Below are 22,737 nucleotides of genomic sequence, written 5' to 3'. Positions count from 1 at the left end.
GCTCACAAATTTGCTTATTCCCGCCACATTCTTCAAGTGGCTGTTCTAAGTCAAGAGAATTTTGTTCATTGGTTGTCGTTGTTTCATGCTTGTCATATCTATTTTTCGTAAATTGTTTTGTTATTAATTAGGCGGATAGTTTTCTTAATTGAATTGTTTCATATTTTTCTTGTCAAAGCCTTTAATAGCCGACTATATGGTATGTTTTTATTTCTCATTGTTAAAGGCCGCACGGTTGCCTATAATTGCTTACATTTATTTCATTTGAACTTTGGTAGATAGATGTCTCAATGGCAATCATGTTACATCTCGCTATTTTTTATATAAAACCCTCGGATAATTCTATTTAAACCTGCTTAAAGGTTAGTTAATTTGAAATTTAAAACATTTTGATCTTAAAACAAAATAGGTTTCAAAAGATAGCGGAAAAACTAACTAGTATAAAAGCACGACTTTCAGAAATGCGACGACACAATGCAGTCACGTGACAACGAATGACATATTTGTATTAGTATCGGATTGGACCCGAAACTTGTTAATTATTGGCAATATTAATTATGTGGATAACAAAAGGATCTAGAGTGGTGTTATTTTCAATCAACACCATTGTCATATATTAGCTATTATAAAGTTGAACTCTTTTATTTGTCGTTTTTACCCGATAACGGCTGACAAATTGGACCTCGTTATTTTAGTATTATAGATGACCAACGAAATAAAAAAAAAATGGTGACGCTTGTTTTTAACACCAATTTGGTGGAAATGTTCCTGAAGTTACTCTTTTGTTTTTCCTGAAGCTGTTTATCTCGTCATTTTGTCGTCAATTTAATGTCGTCTGGCACATAGTCATATTGCGACATTGATAAATATGATAAATATTTTCCTGTTTTTTTTTTAAAATATGCGACGATAATCCGTTAATTTCATCTCTGTTAATACCACAAATCAATACTATTTTTAAGTGTCCATTTAGCGAGTATGTATCTGTCATTACTTCTTATGCTTACATATTCTTTTTGAATGTCCGATTCTATATTACATTCTAATTCTAAAAGATTGGCGTATGAATATCCGAATTAAATAATTTGCATAATTTTTAAAATCAACAATTTTGTGGAACATATTTGTTGAGCTTGAAATACGTGGTCAACTACGCGATTTCGACCGTTCCGGATACATTTTATCATAAATTTTACAAAAGATAACAAGTGTTCTGCCATATAAGTTCATTGTCTGATCCGGACATTTCACTTCCTCGGTATACCAATAACCATCTAAAATGCCTATTTTAGGAAAGTAAGTGAAACCAAACAATTTATCAAAAAAATGTATCATTGAAATCATTCATATCATTAAACTCATTCATATCATTAAACTCATTCATATCAATAAAATCATCCATATCATTAAAATCATCCATATCAATAAAATCATACATATCGTTAAAATCATACAAATGACTAAAATCATGCATATCATTCGTATCAATAAAAATCACCCATATCATTAAAATCGTACATATCATTAAAAATCATTCGTATCAATAAAAATCACCCATATCATTAAAATCGTACATATCATTAAAAATCACTCATATCTTAATAATCAGCTAAAATACCAGTTCGAACCACCTGACCTATAGTTTTATGTGTTTTCTATTTTTCAAAGATATGTTACCGAAGCCATTTTATTGGTGTCTGAGAAACAAGCAATAGCATAGTCGTGTAATACATTTCTTAATTCTAGATATAACAGTGTACATTTCAAACCTCATACATTTAGACATATGTTGTACCAACAGTTGTAATTTATGTGTATCTGCATCCTGTTCTTATTTGTAAAAAAAAAATCAGAGGGAACTTTACGCAGCAAGGTATTACAATGAACTTCAAAGAAACTAATAATCGAAATTTTCTTATATTTAATTATTGTTACCTTCATAAGTTTGTATTTATTTGGATTATCTAACCTATACTTAAAATATCCTTTTTTTTTTACTTACCGATTGGTTGTCAACTTGATCCAATAGAATAGTCAGTAATTACTAGTCCCTCAGGTGACAATGGGTTGTTTCCTGATCAGTTTTCAATTATTACATTCAATCAATATAATAATATAAGGTATGTTTCTATGACAATCTCTATATTGCAAAAGTTGTTTTCAGACTGAGTTTAAAAGTAAATGGAAAAGATACAGCTGAAATTGGTTCTTTTGGTGATTTTTAAACTATTTTACATATCTTCTACTACCGTTACAAATGTTTTAGTATTGTTACCTGGGAAAAGAGGAACTTTTTATTTCCCGTTTGGAATGGAACGAGCCGGTGCTGCAGGTATGTTTTTTTCAGAGTATAATATAATCTATAAACTTATTTCGTGTAGTTTCCTTTATTTTTTCTCTTCTTCTTTACAGTTCAGTTTGCGACATGCGCATCAAGAAATTGCATGCGCATGCACTAGAATAAATACAAAAATATATACAATGTATTTTTTCATAGAATGAAAGTCAAATGAAGTTTTAAACTTTTGAGGACGAACATCGATTATAGTTTACTATACAACATAGTATTGGTATTCAAATATTTGGCTTTGAACGTTTCTGATGAAGGTAAATCAAGAAAAGCGCTTCGGAAGCAAGAACTTAACAATAACGTGGTGTTTTCATAATATAACGAATAGAAATAATGGGGTGCTCAAATATAAAGTATTATAGAGATTAATGGGGTGCTCAAATATAAAGAATAAAGAATAATATCTTGCTCAAATTTAAAGAATGCAGAATAATTGGCTAAATAGAAAAAGAATGCAATTAAAGACCAAAGCTCATCCAGATATTTTTCCATATAAAAAGACAGAATTTCCTTAACGTGTCTATCACGGTACCGGACATAAGAAGATGTGGTATGAGTGCCAATGAGACAATTCTCAATCCAAGTACAAATATATATTTTTTAGTACTAACATAATATATTAACCGTATTCCATGACACAATTAGCACATGTCTAAATGAACATGCTGATGAACTACAGTGTAATAACTAATCACTTATATCCGTGAGCATCTGAATTATTTATTAGCTCTTAATTTAATCAATCATATCTTTCAATCTAAATTCTAACCATTGAATTGAGCACGAAAGATGAATAGATACTTTTCCTTTTCCCAATTGCGGAAATTATTACCAACGGATGCTTTATTCCATCTTTTTATTCCAATTTTTTTTCACGTTTCTAGAAGTACATTTAATAGTATCAATAACAATTAATGCATATCATTTATTTCTTAATATATATTGGTATTACCTCAGTGTACTAATTTGTAAGAGAGTTGTAATATACATGTAGTTGATATGTTATTAACAGTCAATTGTACGTTGGTCTTAAATGTAGCACGAAACACATTCATGTATAAGGATCATCCCGATTTAGATATACTCCGTGACATTCGGAATTTCTAGACAAGGGATCAGTGCTAATTATCTTAATAATAAGTTAATAATGACATTTAATCATTTAATTAAAAATAAATGCGTTGGAAGTGTAAACGTCAAATTGATAGATTGAAAGGGGTTATTATTAAGCCAGATAATTATTTTTCTAAATAAAGATATTTTATTGTGAGAAAACACAATACCAATATGTATTTACTTCTCAGGATTAACATGACAATTATTATATAATTTATAACTTACAATGCTATCAAGAATAAATGCCGTTCTATAAAGAATCACGAGAGACGGGATTAAAATGATAAATTTATATCAGTGTACAGCTATTTATAAATTTACTTAAAACTAGTTAAAGGGGTTACAATTGAGTACATGTAAATAGATATAGGAAGATGTGGTATAAGTGCCAATGAGATAACTCTCCATCCAGTGTAACTCTGTATTCAGTAAATGAAAGATTAATATTGTACACATCTTGTAATTGTTCTTTCTCATCGGAAAATCTATATTATAAACTACTCCCAAAAATAAACAGAACGTTTTCCTCCATTATTAGGGTTAACGTGAATTACAAAGTATATCTTATGATGTTTCTTGGTTCTTTGATAAGTTAGTCTGCATCTCTGATGCGTTTTTTTTTTTTTTCTATCTGATACATGTTTCTTAAGTTCTAAAGAGAATATTAGAAGGTTGTTTTTGATTGAAGTTAATCAAATAATGAAAAAGGATGCGTGTTGAATAACTGGATACATGTGGATGGGTATTTCGTTGATGTCTCGACAGTTTAAATCTAACCTTCCAGGGCCGTAACTAGCCTCTTTTAATAGTGAGGCAAAACACCCTTGCCGAGCGTAGCGAGGCGAAAAAAATTTGGCGAGGGGTCTGGGGCCCCCAGAAGCTATGAGAAAAATAACGCAAAATCGTGCATTCTGAGCGTTTCCCGGACTCTTTCTTACATTGAAAAGCAATTAGTTTTTGGCCATTTTTTTTCGACAATATTCTGGTCTCAAAGCAAAAACATAGCTTTTTGGTTTTAGTAGATGTAGGATAAAGCAAAAATTGTAATTCTCATAATCATTAATACCCGATCTCTCTGTCTGTTCTTGTCTTGTATTGTGCTTAGACTGGTGATTTTTTTATGACTAGATTTAAATATAGTGACAGTGCAGTATTATACTATAAGTACTAGTACTGCTGAAGTCGACAATAAGGACCATCTTGACCTTGTTTTACGGTATTTGAAATGATTCTTTTATTGTTGAAGACCCTCCTGCAACTATCAGTTAAGATGAAGAACAGGAATAAAAATTTTGACCATTGATCATTTGTATTTTTTCTATGATAAAAAAGAAGATGTGGTATGATTGCTAATGAGACAACTATCCACAAAAGACCAAAATGACACAGACATTAACAACTATAGGTCACCGTACGGCCTTCAACAATGAGCAAAACCCATACCGCATAGTCAGCTATAAAAGGCCCTCGATAAGACAATGTAAAACAATTCAAACGAGAAAACTAACGGCCTTATTTATGTAAAAAATGAAAGAAAAACAAATATGTAACACATAAACAAACGACAACCACTGAATTACAGGCTCCTGACTTGGGACAGGCACATACATCAATAATGTGGCGGGGTTAAACATGTTACCGGGATCCCAACCCTCCCCCTAACCTGGGACAGTGGTATAACAGTACAACATAAGAACAAACAAAGTCAACTATGCATTGATTTTGTGTGCGGTTAGGTCCCGTGCACGTTTACTCCATATTCCTTTATTTTCTGTTAAAGGGTCTGAACACGACTTAATGCAAGTTTGACCTTTCAATGTAAAAGGTCATATGGCAATACATTTTTTTTCAAATTATTTGATACCGGGAAATTGGTGACCTCACTTTAATTTTAAGCATGTCAGCTATCTATTTTTTTTCTACAAAAAAAAACGAGTTTTGTATTCTTTGATATCAAGTTCAATTCTCCATGCAGAAACGACCATTTTTTTTCTGTGTCCAGTAGCATCGTATATTCTTGAAATGTTTTCTTGCAAAATGTCTGTACATCCATGGACATGAAACATTGCAAAAACCACAGGTTAACAAATAAAAATGAACACTCAGACTATAGTCATAAAGTAGGACAATAAATGAACAAAAGACAAACCCGCGACATAGAAGTATAAACAATAGACCATAAACTCTGAAAACTTAAAGTAAAATAGGAACATGGATCACGAAAAACATGCAGGGGCGACACCAGAGAGTGAAGAGAACTTGCTTCTTGCAAGACACTTTCCGTGAAAACAATTTTATATATGAAGACAATCTTTTGTTTCATTTTTTTTTTAATTTCTAACATGAGGCATTTGCCTCATTTGCCTCAATGTAGTTACGGCCCTGCCTTCTCTAAGAGAACAAGATTCAATTGCAAGTCTAGCCATGTTGGCCTGAAATCAAGACAATTTAGCTAATCTTTTCATCATTCAGTAAATCGATAAGACATATAAGTCAGGATCGGGAACCAGTTAAGTAAATGAATGAAAACGACAACTTTCACATTTATCCATGATATTGTTAATGGTATATTTAGTCAATTTTTTGGAAAAGCCATCCGTATATATAAAAAAATCCTCCAATAGAGTATCACCTTACACAATTCAATGAACCTATTATTATACCCTATTTACGCGCAAGGTAAATTGCTTTTAAGATGAAATATAAGAACTGGGTATATCTGGATTTATCGAATTGGAATCGAATCCATTTCGTGTTCACTCGATTCTTTAATGTATACTTTTTATTGACACCGGATTTACAAATACGCATTTAATCTGGAATATGTGTAAGTGAAAGCCGATATTGTTTCAAATCCGATTTTGTTATGTCGTGTGTATGAAAAAGGGTGACTTTTGTATTGGTGAACAAACGATTAAGCGCTTAAGCCACTGTTTTGAAGTTTAATGAGGTTTTGAAATTCAACAAAATGACCATTCATTTTCTGGAAAGAAAACGTTCAGATTCCAGTTTGACTTTCTCTCTTATTAATACTAAATTCATAATAATAAAAAAGAAACTGTACACTTTTGATATCGAAATATATAGAATCTGCTAACAAGCAACTTTTGCTCGAGGTATCGATTTGTCCGAAGGTCAAGAGCACGATATTTATCACGCTGACAGATAAAATTGAAAAAAAAAATGGGGAATGTGTCAAAGCGACAACAACCTGACCATAGAGCAGACAACAGCCGAAGGCCACCAATTGGTCTTCAATGTAGCGATAACTTTTTTTTTTCATTCGGTCGTTTAATTCTATTTACCGAACATATTATACTTATAAAGAGCAAATATCTGCCTCAGAACTATATTGCCGATAAGATGCCTCAGGAATATGCCGATAAGATGCCTCAGGAATAAATGAAAATACGCGTCTACCGGCGATATCAATGTTGCGAATTTGTTAATCTAAACTGTTATTCTCGACGAAAATTCGTTATTCATCAAACACAAAGCAGTCGGTATGAAAACATTGTTAACATTTTGATAGTACCCGAGACAATCGAGTTCGGAACCTTCTTTCTGCGTTATTTTTACCAAACTGTAATTAGAAAGCTGCTGATCAGGCGCGGATCCAGATTTTTTAAAGGGATTCCACGGAACACCATGCAACGAATTTTCACAAGTTTGAGCTTTCTTAAAAGCTGTGAACTGCTTCGCTCTATCCCAATTTAATGTAATATGTCGGTGCATGTGGTATTTTTAGATAGTTGATTGATATAAAATGGATTTACTTTAAGAGTGTGCGTTATGAATGTGCCTCTGTGGAGGTGTGTCTAGATTGGGAGAAGTTATAAAATACAGATAATGCTTTTTGGAAAACGTTGTGTAGGATCATTGTTTAGCAAAACAAATCGTGCATATTGCAGATTGACATTTTTAGCAAATAAACGTGTATTGATAATTGATATTTCAATATTGAATTTCAGTGTTCAATATATGCAACGAACATGAATTAATGGCAGTTGATCGTAACTGAAATACACATAGTTAATTTTCCGGCATTTGATGTCTTATCCGAGAGGTGAAAAGTCTTTATTTCATTTTAGCCAATAGCTCTTGATGTATCTCAGTCGCATCACAAAGCAACCAATCAGAATCTATACGTGATAATTAATTATTTCAAGATCGACTGAAACTATAGCTCCGCACCGTGATGTGAAACAATATTACAATTGAAAACCAAACAGGGAAAGACTTTTCTGTGGGTACTCCGGCTTCGTGATCCTCAATATATGTTGTGTTTTTTTTTTTTAAATAAAAAATGACCATTACTATCTGGCAAATAGTGATGATAGAGCTAATAGTGGTGTTAAGGGGCTCCTGAGTATAAATCAATTTTTTTCTGATATAGGATTTCGCTATATTTTTTTATAAATGAACTTTATCATATACTTAAAAGAAAAATGAAATAAAAAAATGGGGTCACTGTTTATTTAAGCTCACAATCTGCCTCCGGAATAATTCCTTTTATTCTGTTGAACTAATAGGCGAAATAGAGGTCATATCGAAATAAAAAAAAAATAACCTAATTACAGAAATCGCTTAAATTTTACAATTATTAAGTTTATGTACAGCTAATATGAAAACAATAATAAAAAATATAGGTCACCGATGAGTTTAAAAAGATATTTCAAATTTAATGCCAAAAAATGGCATTTTTGCACCAAAGGGAGATAATTTGGAGCTTTTTCAATGATATAAACATTTTAAAAGTCATCTGGGGCCAAACCGAATCGATTTTTTGGGTTGATTTTTTACCATATCATAAAGTAATAACTGATAGTGTAATTAATAAAATTTGTAATGAAAAAAATAAAGGTCCAATTTTTTTCTGAAATTTTTGTACCCATGAGCCACCTTAAACACTTATTTTTGCACCAAAGGGAGATAATTTGGAGCTTTTTCAATGATATAAACATTTTAAAAGTCATCTGGGGCCAAACCGAATCGATTTTTTGGGTTGATTTTTTACCATATCATAAAGTAATAACTGATAGTGTAATTAATAAAATTTTTAATGAAAAAAATAAAGGTCCAATTTTTTGCTGAAATTTTTGTACCCATGAGCCACCTTAAACACTTATTTTTGCACCAAAGGGAGATAATTTGGAGCTTTTTCAATGATATAAACATTTTAAAAGTCATCTGGGGCCAAACCGAATCGATTTTTGGGGTTGATTTTTTACCATATCATAAAGTAATAACTGATAGTGTAATTAATAAAATTTGTAATGAAAAAAATAAAGGTCCAATTTTTTGCTGAAATTTTTGTACCCATGAGCCACCTTAAACACTTACAATCAATCATTCTCTATTAAAAGAGATGACGTACAGGAAATCAACAGAATAATCGTTTCAAAGAATTTTGTCTTTACAAACAATTTAACTGCTTGTCAATAACTATGCTATAATATTATATGATATTTCTGATTAATTAAAATAAAAGCATTTTCCAAGAAACACGATTCAGATAAAACAAAATAATTTTACAGCATATTGAATTCGTCAAAATGTGCTATAAATTGATATCCACACTGAAAGTATTGCATTTCATACCGCACTAGGGACTTATATAAGTATGAAATTGAAAAATGTTTTCTTTTTTTAAATAAAAATCAAAGGTTTTATAGTATTGCGTTTTAACAGTTTTGGGGTTGGCCGTTAAACTAAGAGTAATCAGTTATAAATCCATTAAAGAACATTTTATTGTTTCTAATTCTAAGGGTATGTGTCTTTTTTTATATTTTAGAATGACATTGTTTTATTTTGTAAATAGTCTATTCATTGATGGTCTTCGGCTGTTGTCTGTTCTTTGGTCGGTTTGTTGTTGTCTAATTGACATATTCCCTCCCATTTCCATGACATTCTCAATGTTTTTTTGTATAGAATTTATACCTTAGTTAATTTTCAAATCTAAAATATGTGGTTCTGTTCATAAACTTTTTTTCTATTTTAGTCAAATTTCCCTTTGAATCATTGTCTATATAATGAAATAGATAATGACTTTAGATGAAATAAATTAAGTAAAAAAACATAAAGCTCAGTGATGTAGATATAAGTATTTTACCAAATTACCTTCATTTTCCGAAGAAAAAACTTGTATCTCGTATATCACTAAATCAATTTTCCGCAGTGTAACAAAACAAACTATCTTCAGTTTCTCATAGTTCATTTATTTACTTCTAGTATTTTACATGCATGATTAAACTTCTAGCCACAACTTTTAACCAATCTGTCTAGTGCGCTATATTACTTAAATATCTTTCTGGGACACTTTATGATATGAATGTGGGTCTGGATGCTGTTTATAGAATAGAGAATAATGCTAAAATAATGCAGAATAAAGGAAAAAGTATAAAGAATAGATAATAATAAGCACAAAATAACAAAAAGAGACAAATTTTAAAAAAAAATATTACGGAAATGAAGGACCTTCGTGTCTATAAAAGATGGTCTTAACTATTATAAAGTATATATGCGTTTTATCACTTAGCAAGAAATTATTCAATAATTTTCTTTATATGCACCATATACTGTGTAGGTTTTCTGATCGTCACCTGTGCATTCGAACTTGCTGAAATATCAAACTACCACATGAAGCAAGCTTCGATACCACTGTCCAAGGGTTAGGGGAGGGTTTGGCGCCATCTAACTAGTTTTACCCCGTCACATTGTGTAAGTGCCCGACCCAAGTAGGGAACCTGTAATTCAGTGGTTGAAGTTTGTTGCTAATATCAAATTTGTCTATCGTTCATTTTTAGTTTATAATTCAGGTCGTTAGTTTTCCGTTTGATTTGTTTTACATTTGTCATTTTGGAGACTATTATAGCTGACGATGATGCATACGTTTTACGCATTCTTGAAGGCCGTACCGTACGGTGACCTACCTATAGTTGTTAATTGTCATTTGGTCTCTTGTGTAGAGTTGTTTCATTCAAAATCATCACACATCTTCTTATTTTATATTAGCTGCAAATTGTAATCACCACCGAATAGACTAAAATTCTTAAATTTGTTTCAAATTACACTAAACCGCAATTATGAACTACAAAATTTCCATGCGAAACAATACACAATGTATTGACCTTTTATAATGTATCACAATTTCTTGCGTTTACGGTCAATCGCATAATGACATTTTTCTTACTGCTTTCATCTCATTTCATAGATCAAAAGAAAGACGTTAAATGTAAAATTGTTCATAACTTGTGTAATACTGATTTTTTTTGGCAGAACTAATCTATCAAGATCGCATATCTAATTGCTACATGCACGATAAGACTAAAATAGCTGAGTTAATGTTCTTGAATGCCAAGGTTAAAACGAAAGCTAACAAGTGTCATCATAAACAAGAAAACAGTGATATAACAACGGAAAATTAAATTGATACCATTCTACAGGAAAACATACCATACACAATTCAACTCAGATTTATTTTTAAAGCTTCAACTTTTTTGGTCTTCCTCATAAATACTGCTTACTTGACAGAGAAGCAGTAAATAAGAACACAGGCATTTGTCACAGAAACAAATGTCCTATATACCTTAATATAACACTTATATTAAGGTATATAGGGGAAAAAAATTCTGAGACAAGTGCCTGTGAATAAGAAGGGATTTTAAAGTCTTTGTTTTGACTTTGGCAAATGATCGAAGCATCGCACTCGTATACTCTATGCAATAGATTGCCACAACCTTTTATTGAATATTTTTAAGATTTTAAACTAATACAGCAATCAGATTATATACATTTTCACCTTATTTTTCACTTTTGTATACTACGACCCCCTATTTAAAATTGAGAATGGAAATGGGGAATGTGTCAAAGAGACAACAACCCGACCAAACAGTGCTCCTTAAAAACCAATTAATCTTTGAAATAAACTTTATTTGGAATATTTGAAATACATATACTATTATTTTATTTTAAAAATGACCGATGTAAATTTTTAAACTCAAAATGTTGTTTCCGTTAAAATAATTGTAGACTCAATCTAAGAAATAATTTTTATATATCAATTTGTAGAGGATTGATTTGTTTTAATTAATCTCGATATAATTCAGCACTTTAGAACCAGTTCCTGGTATATAACATTTATATTTCAATAATAGATTTTAAAAAAATTAAAGGAAATACATAAACAAGATAATATTGATGACACGTGGCGTTATATTTATTTTCCCTAATTTTCAAAGGAAACATTCTGGTGTTGTCCACTTCTCTGCCGAAACAGTTTTTCAAGAAATTTTGAATCAAATAATTTATCCCAAAAAAATCACAGTACCTTTTAATATGAAGGATGAATGATCGGGGTCATAAGATTACATAGAAATTGATGCACATTAGATAACAATCTTAGAAAACTGCGGTCTAAAGAATGAAAACCAAATCCTTTCATAATTGACTTAATGTATAAAAAAACATGTTGATAATTGATTAATGCACATGGTTATTTCTTTGATGTTTTACAACAAAAGACAAAACGACCATAATGCATTGAAATTGAGAATCTTTGTTGAGGAATATTTCAAAGTTCAAGGTCGAGTTCGTCGATGAATTTTTCGTTTATGAAATTTTTCCATTTGTTTTTCAAAACTTTTTTTTTACAAATAGTCGATATTTGAAAAAAAGCTTTCCGTTTGAACTTAATACACATGATTCGGAATCTTGCATGTTTACTTTACTGGACTAAACGTGCAATAAGATGTGGGTTGAATTCAAATCAGGTTATAAGCTCAAAATTTCAGGGCAACTAGTGCCATTCGATTTAAACTCTGTAATAACCCTAGTTATCCAAAAAAATCCAATCGAAGTCTCACTTGTTGCTTTGACCTACTATTCACTTTTAGTTTATTGTGCTTTTACTGCCTATGTTAATTCTGCAGTGTAGAAAGAAAAAAAACCGGCTTCACGAAACACAAATCTTGATATTAGCGTATCTTAGAATGCCGCTCGTTAAGCAAGCTCAAAGGATATAACAGTTATAAGGGTTTTGATGGGGTTTACATAATAAAGAATTATTGGCTGAAAAATTAAGAGTAGAGATCTTCTCGTCCACATTTCAATTTGCTTTAACATCGGCCGTTGAACGTTTCGGTTAACTTTTTAAAAAAGGTATAACTTCATGAGCAGTACAGATCAAAACGACCTTGTGCAATGCCTTAAATGAATTTGTTTACACTATTTCTTAGCAAAAATATAACTAAATTCATCGACACTAATAACCACAAAATGTAAGTCGAATTGATTTCATATTAACAGTATATAATTACAACCTATAAGTCTCCTCAGTCAATAAGATTAATGTCAACGAAACATCACTATCAAGGAAAGTAAAAACTTATAACAGGAATGGGAAGCAATATTTGTTCTAAACTTTGTTATATTGGTTTTCCTCATTATTTTAGGCCCTCGTAGATATTTAGTTAATTTAAATATTGTCCTTTGATAATTGTGTTTGTTAGATTGTTAACTTTTGCATTTATTTCGTTTACTTAATGATGTTCTTTTTGGTGAGTGTTTATGATTTTGTAAATGGTGCGCGATGGGGAGGAGAAAAAGATTTTTTAAATTCAAAATACATAAGAGGCTTTCTTTTGCATTCTAAAACACTGTTGGTTAAAGCATGGATAGTACGACTATACAAATCCTTGGTCTAAGTTATGTCCTTGAACAAATTAATTTATAGGGAATTAAATTGAGAATGGAAATAGGGAATGTGTCAAAGAGACAACAACCCGACCAAAGAATAGAAAACAGCCCGAGGTCACCAATGGGTCTTCAATACAGCGAGAAACTCCAGCACCCGGAAGCGTGCTTCAGCTGACCCCTAAACAAAATATATACTAGTTCAGTGATAATGGACGTCATACTAAACTCCGATATTTGTTTCATATATCACCTATCCATTATGATCTTTAAAGCAAACGACGATCTAGATATTTGAAGAAAATAAATTATGATCCACTAATATCATAAGAAAGGTTTATTTTGAGTTTCAACAAGGTTTCAAGATATTTGCTATAGATTAAGCGACATTTAATCTATCTAAGCGAAGTATTACCGATATGAGATGTAAGGATTGCAGAGTTTGATGGTAATCAGGAGACCTTTTGATTGGATTGGCAGTAGTTTCGCTCGCTGTTGTTTATCATACATGTATGAAGATAGTCATGTCAACTAATTCAATAAGAATATGAACATTCCCATGTTGTTGCGAACCAAGCGCATGTATATATTTGAATTTATTTTTCGTGATCCTCGATTTGCTTTGTATTTTAAAGGACATTCCCGCAGACTTTTTTCAACTTTTTACCTTATTTGGCCTGTTAATATTTTTTATTCGAGCGTCACTGACGAGTCTATTGTAGACGAATGGCGCGTCTGGCGTACACAATTATAAACATGGTATCTTTGATGAGTTATTTTTCATTGCAAATTCACATGAAGTTCGCAAGGAATCCGAATAATTCTACGGAAATTTGGGTATCAAAATGATCCAAGATTGTTCCACGTCACTGTGTGTACTTTTAGACTTTCCGTTACAATAACAAATATTCTAAAGGTCACGCTTAAGAAGAAAGGTCATGCTTAAGAAGCAGCAATCAAATATTAATTAAAACGCATCTTTTATCTGGCATTTTCATCATTTATCGTAAAAAAATGTTTACGCCATATCCTATAGGTGTTAAGAATATCATATCTTTAATCAATTTTTCTTTAAGAAATAATGAGAGACAAAAAATAGAACAATTACACTGCATTTTTTGTTGTTGTAATTATTGAATTACTATACAATAATTAAAGGGTACATACAGGTTTCTTTCCATGGAACAAAATTCGGTTATCGATCGATGTAATGACGTGGGTGATTTATAAATATGATAGGAATAAAAAAACAATCTCTTTACTATACATGTACACGAATTATAAAAATTTGGTTAACTCAAATATTTGTCAATGTGGTCACTCTCGCATATTTTGATCTGTTGTATAGTACATTTTTTTTTAATCATTCTTGGTTACGTTTTTATGCATTAATGCAGACCTCCAATGATTCTCAGTTAAAAGATCGTTGTCGTTCATTGACGCTGACGCTGTTTCTCTTTTAATGACATTTAACTCGTATGGTACAATTATATATATATAAATATATTTTAAAAGATTTCGAAGGATATTTTTTCATTTCATACAGTCTGTTTGGAAATTTCGAAAATATAGTTCCACGATTAGTCAAACGTACATGATTTAAACCTAACTGTAAATATGTTGAAAAATTAATACGATGAATGCGTCTTGTCCGTGATTTCAGCAAAGTAACACCAGTAGCGTGCGACGTTTCACAAAAGACGTAAACCATTGATGGTTTTACATTTTTCATATCGTGGCCTGTTATAGACTACTATAAGGTATATATACTATAAGTTTTGCTCATGTTTGAATGTTGTTCGGTAACCTAAAGTTACTTTCACGAACAACGAATTTATGGTGAATAGTTGTCTCATTGGCAGTTATACCACGTCTCCTTGTTTTGAAGAAACAACCAATTCATATAAAACCAACCTTAGTTTTTCAACTGATTTTTTAGTTAGGTAAAGTATGATATAAATGAAATCGGATGTCGTGGGTTTCTGGTCATTGGACAGATAGGCAAAGAAAAATCAAACACGGAATGGACAGCAAGGATTTGAAATATACGAATACCTTGGAGCTGAATATTTTGCCCTATGGTGTATGGGATTTTCCTTTCGTATTCCCAAGAAGCCATTATATACATCGTTCGATGTTTACCATACAATTACCACTTGACCAAATTTATTGATATTTTTCTTCCCTGTCATTGACCACAAAAACACAACAAGCTCATATCTGTTAATATTTCTCGTAACATGACTGATGAGGAAAAGGGGACACGATTATGGCTACGAAAAATTGACCTTTTGATGGTTATCTTTGATACAGATACTCAGTCTCTGGTCAACTAATAGGTATTTGGCAAATGTTTTATCTACATGTGATAACGTAACTTTTTATTTTTTTCCTGTGGACATATTTTGTCATGATATTAAGGTTTACGTCAAAATTTTCTATGTTATGAATTGATTTTTCTCTTATCATTAAAAGTCAATTTTCCAATTCTTTTAATTATCTTGTCGTATTCCTAATTTAGACATTCGATTAACATTATTTGATAATTGTTATTCATAGTGTATTTTTGAATTAGAAATAAAATTGCATCGATATAACTGCCAGTGTACCGGAAGGGAGCAACCATTTTTCACCTGAAGATACACTTAAACGAAATAATAGTATTTACAAACAAGTTCTCTTCGAAGTTTTAAAGGATATTTAAATGAAAAACGTCAGAATGATTTTTTGAAACTTACTTAATGTGTCAGGAACAGTTTTTTTGTGGGGATCATTAACTAAAACACATGGGAACTTTCGTTGAATTCTGAAAATTCAAATTTACTCTATTTACTACACATTAAAAAACACTTACAAATTAAAACGAAGAAATGTTTATTCTGTCATGTTATAGTGAAAATAAAAAAAAAAAAAAAGACATAAACGCAATTCATCATTAGTACATGTGACTGAAAGACAGGCAACACATGCATGGTCACAAGAAAAAAAATGCAAACCGCTACAGTCCTCAAAACAAAATGTTTGTTACTTGATGTTTATATGTAATGTTAATTTTCTATAATGACAAATTGAAAATGTAAGCAGTGTATTCGTATCCTTTTCAATGGCATACTAACTCTTTTGTTTTCCTTATCCTGGCGAAAATTTTATTATTCTTTTCATTATCAAATAATAAACAATAAGGTACTAAAACATACTTAATATGCTTACCGCAATAATTAAGACACAATGCGATTAATTGCAAAATTACTCAAATTATTTGCTAATTTTAGTAGCTTATGCCATAATAATTTTATAAATTTTTGTTTCAGTGAGTCTTGCTGTGGATGACGTAAAGAATGAAGGACTATTGCCTAACCATGATCTGACCATACAATACGAGAATACAAAATGTAATGATGTCTATGGATTGGGTAAGCAGTATGCATTTTATCGTTCATTTTACACGTTCATTTAGACTGATTACCGGGGGCCGTGTCAATGAAAGTATCATAGGATATGTCCTAAGATATGTCTTACATATGTAGGACATTATTTAGGACGGTCTTAGGATGTGTCTGAGACATGTCTTAGGATGTAAAACAAAGCTATCTTAGGACAGTCCTAACTACAATGGTCCTAAGACCATCCTAACACGTTTATCTAATTGAAAAAAAGTATGTAGAGATGTGAATGGCCTATATTTTATTGTATTTCAGTATATACGAGGGAGGATAGCTCTGATATGGAACACAATTTAAAACGCAAAATATAAGTTTTAATGTAATACTAATAGCTACGTTATTTATGATAACAGACATAAATGATGAATTTCTTACGTCAAAAATAAAAGTAAACAGTCACAAAACTTGGTTTAATGCGATATTCGTGCTGCAATTTTAGTATATAAACTTGTTTAAAAAATGTTATCATGTCCACTCGATTGGATTTCTTGCATTGAATAAGGATTGGTTAAAAAAATAAGTCACCTATTTTCCACATTAAGATTATTATTGCACCTGTATGTTCAAGAGCAAAAATGTTGTCTATGATAGTATTTAAACTACAAAAAGAGCAGCACAATTAATTTAGGATGACAGTAATACTGTGACCGTGTATAATATACATTTTGGAGAATTACTATTTATGCACATTTCATACAAATATGTATATAGAAAAGTGATTTTAGTTAGAAAAGCACTTCACCAAATGACTCCCCAATATCCCAATGTATTTATACATGTGCACCAACTAAGTTCTAGAAGACACACAAAGTTCTTATGATATATAGTAATATGATTATTATTAAAAAAAAACCTTGAAAACCCAAACTGAATACTTAGTCTATAAACGCTCTTTGTTGATATCAGGAAGTATTTTATGAATCAAATGGTTTACAAATTGAAAATTAAGTACCACAATTGAATCTTTAACAAATAGTTATAAGTATTTTTCTACTATTGAGTTTATGCCATATTTGTTTGGTTTTATTTCGTTTAAGGGCATCGCAACTTTTAGGACTATCCTAAGACACCTATTTATATATCCTAACTTTGGGACCAAATTTAGGACATATCTTATTTTAGGACACCTTCGTTAACCTGACTTAGGACTAAAACATGTCCTAAGACCATCCTAAGATATGTTCTAGTCCTAGGACAGTTTCGTTGACACGGCCCCGGGTTTGTATTTCTACGAACAACGCGATGACGGCCACGTGTGAAGCAGGATCTGCTTACCATTGTAAAACACCAGAGATCACCCACTTTGGTCGGATTTTTGTTGCTCATTATTCATTTCGATATGTTAGGTTTTTCTTTATACCAATTAGTTGAGAATGGAAACGAGGAACGTGTAAAATAGACACCAACCCGACTAAAGAGTAGAAAACAGCCATATGAAAACAGATCGAAAACGCACCGGAGGCGTGCTTCAGCTGGTCCCTAAAGAATAATGTATATTAGTTCAGCAAAAAATAGATGCCACACTTAACTTAGAATCCAGACAAAAATAAAGATACAAGACTCACAAAGGCTTGACCTTGGGACCGGTGCAAAAATGCGGCGGGGTTAAACATGTTTTTGTGAGATCTAATAATTCCCCCTATACCTCTAGGCAATGTAAAATAATTAAACACACATCAATAAGCACAGTAAAACTGATCTTAAACTAAGTCCGAGCCTGATAATAGAACAGGTAACAATTTGAAATTTACAATTGAAAAGGGTGTTTCTTGAAATGCTAGTTCTACGATGAAACTTGTGATATATAATGGCGTTGATAAATCGTCGTACTATATACATTTTCGCATGATTGTTTTTTAAAAAATCTCTTCACAGATGACCGCGGATATGTTCCAAATGTTGAAGCAAGAATCTCGTTCTCATTTCCTGACATTTCCTGTTCAAACGACTTCATCATGTGTCAATTTTCTATACGGGTCTTGTCTTGCTCGTTGTTAAAAGGCGTGCAGTGCCCTATTATTGATTAAATTCCAATCCTTTTAGTATCGGTTTGATGTGTTTGAGCTTTTGATTTTGCCATTTGATAAGGGACTTTGCTTTTTAAATTTTTCTTGGAGTTCAGTATTTTTTGCGTTTTTACTTTTTTGAAGTTGTCTCATTGTCGATCATATATATCTCCTTATTCTGTTTTTTTAGTTTCTGATTTATTTATTCTATTGTTTTGATAGGTAGAACGAGTGATTTGTTGGCACAGACAAAATATCATGTGATAATTGGACCACAGTGCTCAGGAGTATGCAGTCATGTATGTCGGTTAGCTGCCTACTACAATATACCATGTTTCTCGGGAGTTTGTCAAGACACTGAGATGCTTAACAAGAATACATTTAAGGTATTATAAAAGTCTAGTATTCGTTTAAGATGTATAAACTGCCTAATTAACAATTAACTTGGAAACTTCACTTATACCTCCTTGACACTTACCAAAGAAGTCTTGGTTTTTGATTAGGAACCTTCTGTGTTGAATTTTCCTCGGCGTTCGGTATTTTTGTGATTTTTCGTTTCGCTCTATATCCAGAAAATGCAACTTTATTCGATTTACTACACTTAAAAAACTAATAAAGATATGTGTTTTGAAACAAAGAAGTGTTTACCCTTTCATGTTATAATAAAAAAATAAAAAGTAAAGCGCAATTAATTAGTATATGTCAAAAACGGACACAACGTCACAATGGTCATCCAATACGTCCTCAAAACATAACGTATCAAACTCAGAACATATGGTTAAATTTCTATAAGGAAAAATTGAAAATGTAAGCAGTGAACACGTATTCAATTCAATGGCATACCAACTCTGTTGTTTTCTTAATTATATATATCATATAATCATATGAGACCATCATCGAAGGTGGAAAAATAAGCTTATCTCATTTGATAAAAGAAAAGTGCATAAGAAATAAGAATCAGGAAGCTTTATTCTAGAACAATTAGGTAACAAATAAATACAAGACTGAAGTTAACTTCAAAGCATGTAGATTTCAACGTAATGCACTGATATTGACGATTAAAATGAGTCCAAAGAAAGAAAGTCATTATGACGATAAACGAATAAGTCACAATTGCTATTGTTTCATTATTATATAAAAAGGACAAATGTAATTAAATATGATATAGTATTTCTTTGTCTTAATCATTCTTAAAGCAATGTTAAAAGATACTAGATCATACCACGGAAACATAATTGATCCGGGAGGCTCGTATAACACTAAATAATTGTCATCATGAACACAATTTATGTAAATTAGAGACAACAGTAGTTTACCAGTATTCAAACATCATACATCCATTGGGTGTAAACACAAAGATAAACAACAAAAACTGAGGAAGTATGACGCAATCGATCAAGTTGAAAGAGTAGGTGACTATTCACAGATGTAAAAGATCTAAGACAACAAAAACTTGGAGTAATTTGAAACATAGACACACCATATCGGTCAACTTATTCTTGAAGTGATGGTGACCGTAAAACTTATGTTCATTGCCGAATTTTACCTACCGAATTCAACTTATTACCAGGTTTGTACAAAAGTGTTCAATTACAAACGAACATATCCATCATGAGAAAAGAATTTTATAATTGACTCTTTATTGTGACTCTCTCTCAGGCATAGATTACCTTAGCTGTATTTTGGCAAAACTTTAAGGAATTTTGGTCCTCAATACTCTTCGACTTCGTACTTTATTTGGCCTTTTTAACTTCTTTGGATTCGAGCGTCACCGATGAGTCTTTTGTAGACGAAACGCGTCTGGCGTATATACTAAATTTAGTCCTGGTATCTATGATGAGTTTATTTATTAACAACACATTGATGATCACAATCAGTAATGCAATCGAAAAATATGTTTTCTAAGAAAATGTTTTTATGCACACACTGAGCCTGTTGACCAAGTTATTGTCTTCCTAATTATATGAGCCACCTGTTTTCACCTTTTTTTTTATAATACTTGTTTCAAGGTTTTGAGTTCTGAAAAGAGGGAACATGAACAAGAACAAAACACAAGATAAAGCGTTTATACACAATGATATATATTGCATGACTATCATGATATGTTAAGAACTGTTGTTCTTTTGACTAAATGCCACAGTCGAGACACAAGTCAAAGTCGTTAAGAATGGAAAAAGAAACAAAAAAATGTCTTGATACATTTCGGTTAAATATATAACAATAACACATAACAATATCTGATCGATTGACCAAATATTGACGGCAAATCTTTTTATTTGATTTTTATCAGCTAGCTATATTTAGTATTCGTAATCTGATTATAGTTTATTAAGCAGCTTATGTAAAATTAAAAAAAAAATGTAATAAAGGTTCTTGGCAATAGTATTTCAGACGCGCGTTTTTATTTCATATTTACGTTGCATAAGCAAGATGTCCTTGTAGTAAATATAAGCTCTTGCAATTGAAAACGTTTAGTGCAATATTCATTTTAAGTTATATCTTAAATTAAACAGGATCCAGTATTCTATTAATGTATATTATTAATTAGAAGTTGGCTTAATGTAATGGTCATTCGTTTACCTTCTTGTATGCAAACAGCCATGATTTAGTTTCAAAAGTATTTTTTATTTGTTGAAATGTAAATAAGATTTTAGAAAGTCCTGAATTAGTTGTTCTTAAGGGACTCCCATGTAATTATAAAAAAAAAATCTTTTTATGTTGCCTTTTGATTAGCGACATTCCATTTTAAATTGAGCTCCAAGTTCGGTAACTATGTTATATTACTTTTTGCATCAATCCACAAACACATCGATTAACTGTGAAAACTTTAATTAATGAATGGGAGTTAGTAAAAAAAAAATTTGAAATGCTACTTATTATTTGGAATTTTATGGCTTGTTGTGTTATTATCATGATTTATTTTGATCTACAGAAACTAAAGATGTTAATTGAAGGTCACTTATTCTACATAATATATAATAAATGGCAGTGTTAAAAATGCCGTTAAATGACAACATTATATGCATCGTATGATAATATTAACACTCAAAATTGTTCTTCGAGTAATTCGTGGTTCAGAACGAGCTAAACTTATTAGATAGAAGTGGTTTTCAATTTTCGATTATTAATGTTCCTGGATATTGGTAGTTATTCAATTTGTTTTACATTGGCTGCGATGAATAACCGTGGTTGCCAATTGAAATGAAAACCGAAAATGTGTCGTTTTTTATTGCATTTATTTAACTTCTTAGAAATCATTTAACAATGGCTGTTGCCAAAACATTGTCGACGACCTCGCATCAAAACGAAAGTGGAATGCCCAGAAGAAGATACAATCCCTTTTTTCTACTTAAATATATTCATGCCAATTAATTTTTATTTAACTTGGTTTTGGATAATGAGTTCTTAATTTGAACACTCTTTTACTCAATATCAACGATACCAATTTTTACTGCACCAGATTTGCATTTCGACAATTATTTTTTTTCTTTCATACTGGAGGCTAAAATATTTTTAATACAAAACTTCTTTTAAAATATGAAGTGTCCTATAAAACCAAAAAGGACAGAAATATAATCAAAGCCGGGTAAGGTATGAGCTCTCTTTATCAGGGAAATTGATGTCGTATTTTCGAATAGTTTCAGATTGTTATAACAGCTTTTAAAATAAAATTATCCTTTTTTCACATTAGTATTACAATATTAAGGCAGAAATTTATTTCTCAAAATGTTCAACTATGTTATATATTTCTTTATAGACATTGACAAGATTTCTCGGAACATTTGACAAGGTTGGTCTCGCTGTGACAGGATTAATGGACACGTTTGGATGGACGCGCTTTAGTGTCATCAGTCAATTTCATGTAGATAAGATTTGGATGTTGACACGTGATGCCATCGATGAAATAGCAACCAATAAAAATATGACGGTTGCAGCAGTCCACACATATGGCGCAGAGGGTGAAATGTCATTACTGGAAATAGTGAAAAATGTTGCTGCAGAATCAAGAAGTGGGTTTATATTGTAGACGATTTTTTATGTATTTGTATCTTGTGAATTCATATGTCTCGTTGGAAAGTAAAAGTCCTAACTTTTTTCATTAAATACGTATGAATTAAAAGAATACAAT

The 22,737-nt window shown here is 31.3% G+C and overlaps 1 protein-coding gene across 1 annotated transcript in view; it reads left to right on the top strand.

The window, feature by feature from the left end:
• The first annotated feature begins 2,126 nt into the window (after nucleotides 1-2,126).
• Nucleotides 2,127-22,737, top strand: part of LOC143075635 (atrial natriuretic peptide receptor 1-like) — a 59,803-nt gene continuing 39,192 nt past the window's right edge. The window contains exons 1-4 of the mRNA XM_076251124.1: nucleotides 2,127-2,332; nucleotides 16,471-16,572; nucleotides 18,831-18,994; nucleotides 22,366-22,618. Coding sequence (XP_076107239.1) covers nucleotides 2,182-2,332; nucleotides 16,471-16,572; nucleotides 18,831-18,994; nucleotides 22,366-22,618 — 670 coding nt within the window. The 5' untranslated portion in view covers nucleotides 2,127-2,181. The remainder of the gene's footprint in view (nucleotides 2,333-16,470; nucleotides 16,573-18,830; nucleotides 18,995-22,365; nucleotides 22,619-22,737) is intronic.

The sequence above is a fragment of the Mytilus galloprovincialis genome, chromosome 5 (genome assembly GCF_965363235.1).
Source record: "Mytilus galloprovincialis chromosome 5, xbMytGall1.hap1.1, whole genome shotgun sequence".
Taxonomy (NCBI): domain Eukaryota; kingdom Metazoa; phylum Mollusca; class Bivalvia; order Mytilida; family Mytilidae; genus Mytilus; species Mytilus galloprovincialis.
The sequence above is the reverse complement of the archived record's forward strand: the minus strand, read 5'-3'. Positions and strand labels throughout refer to the sequence as shown.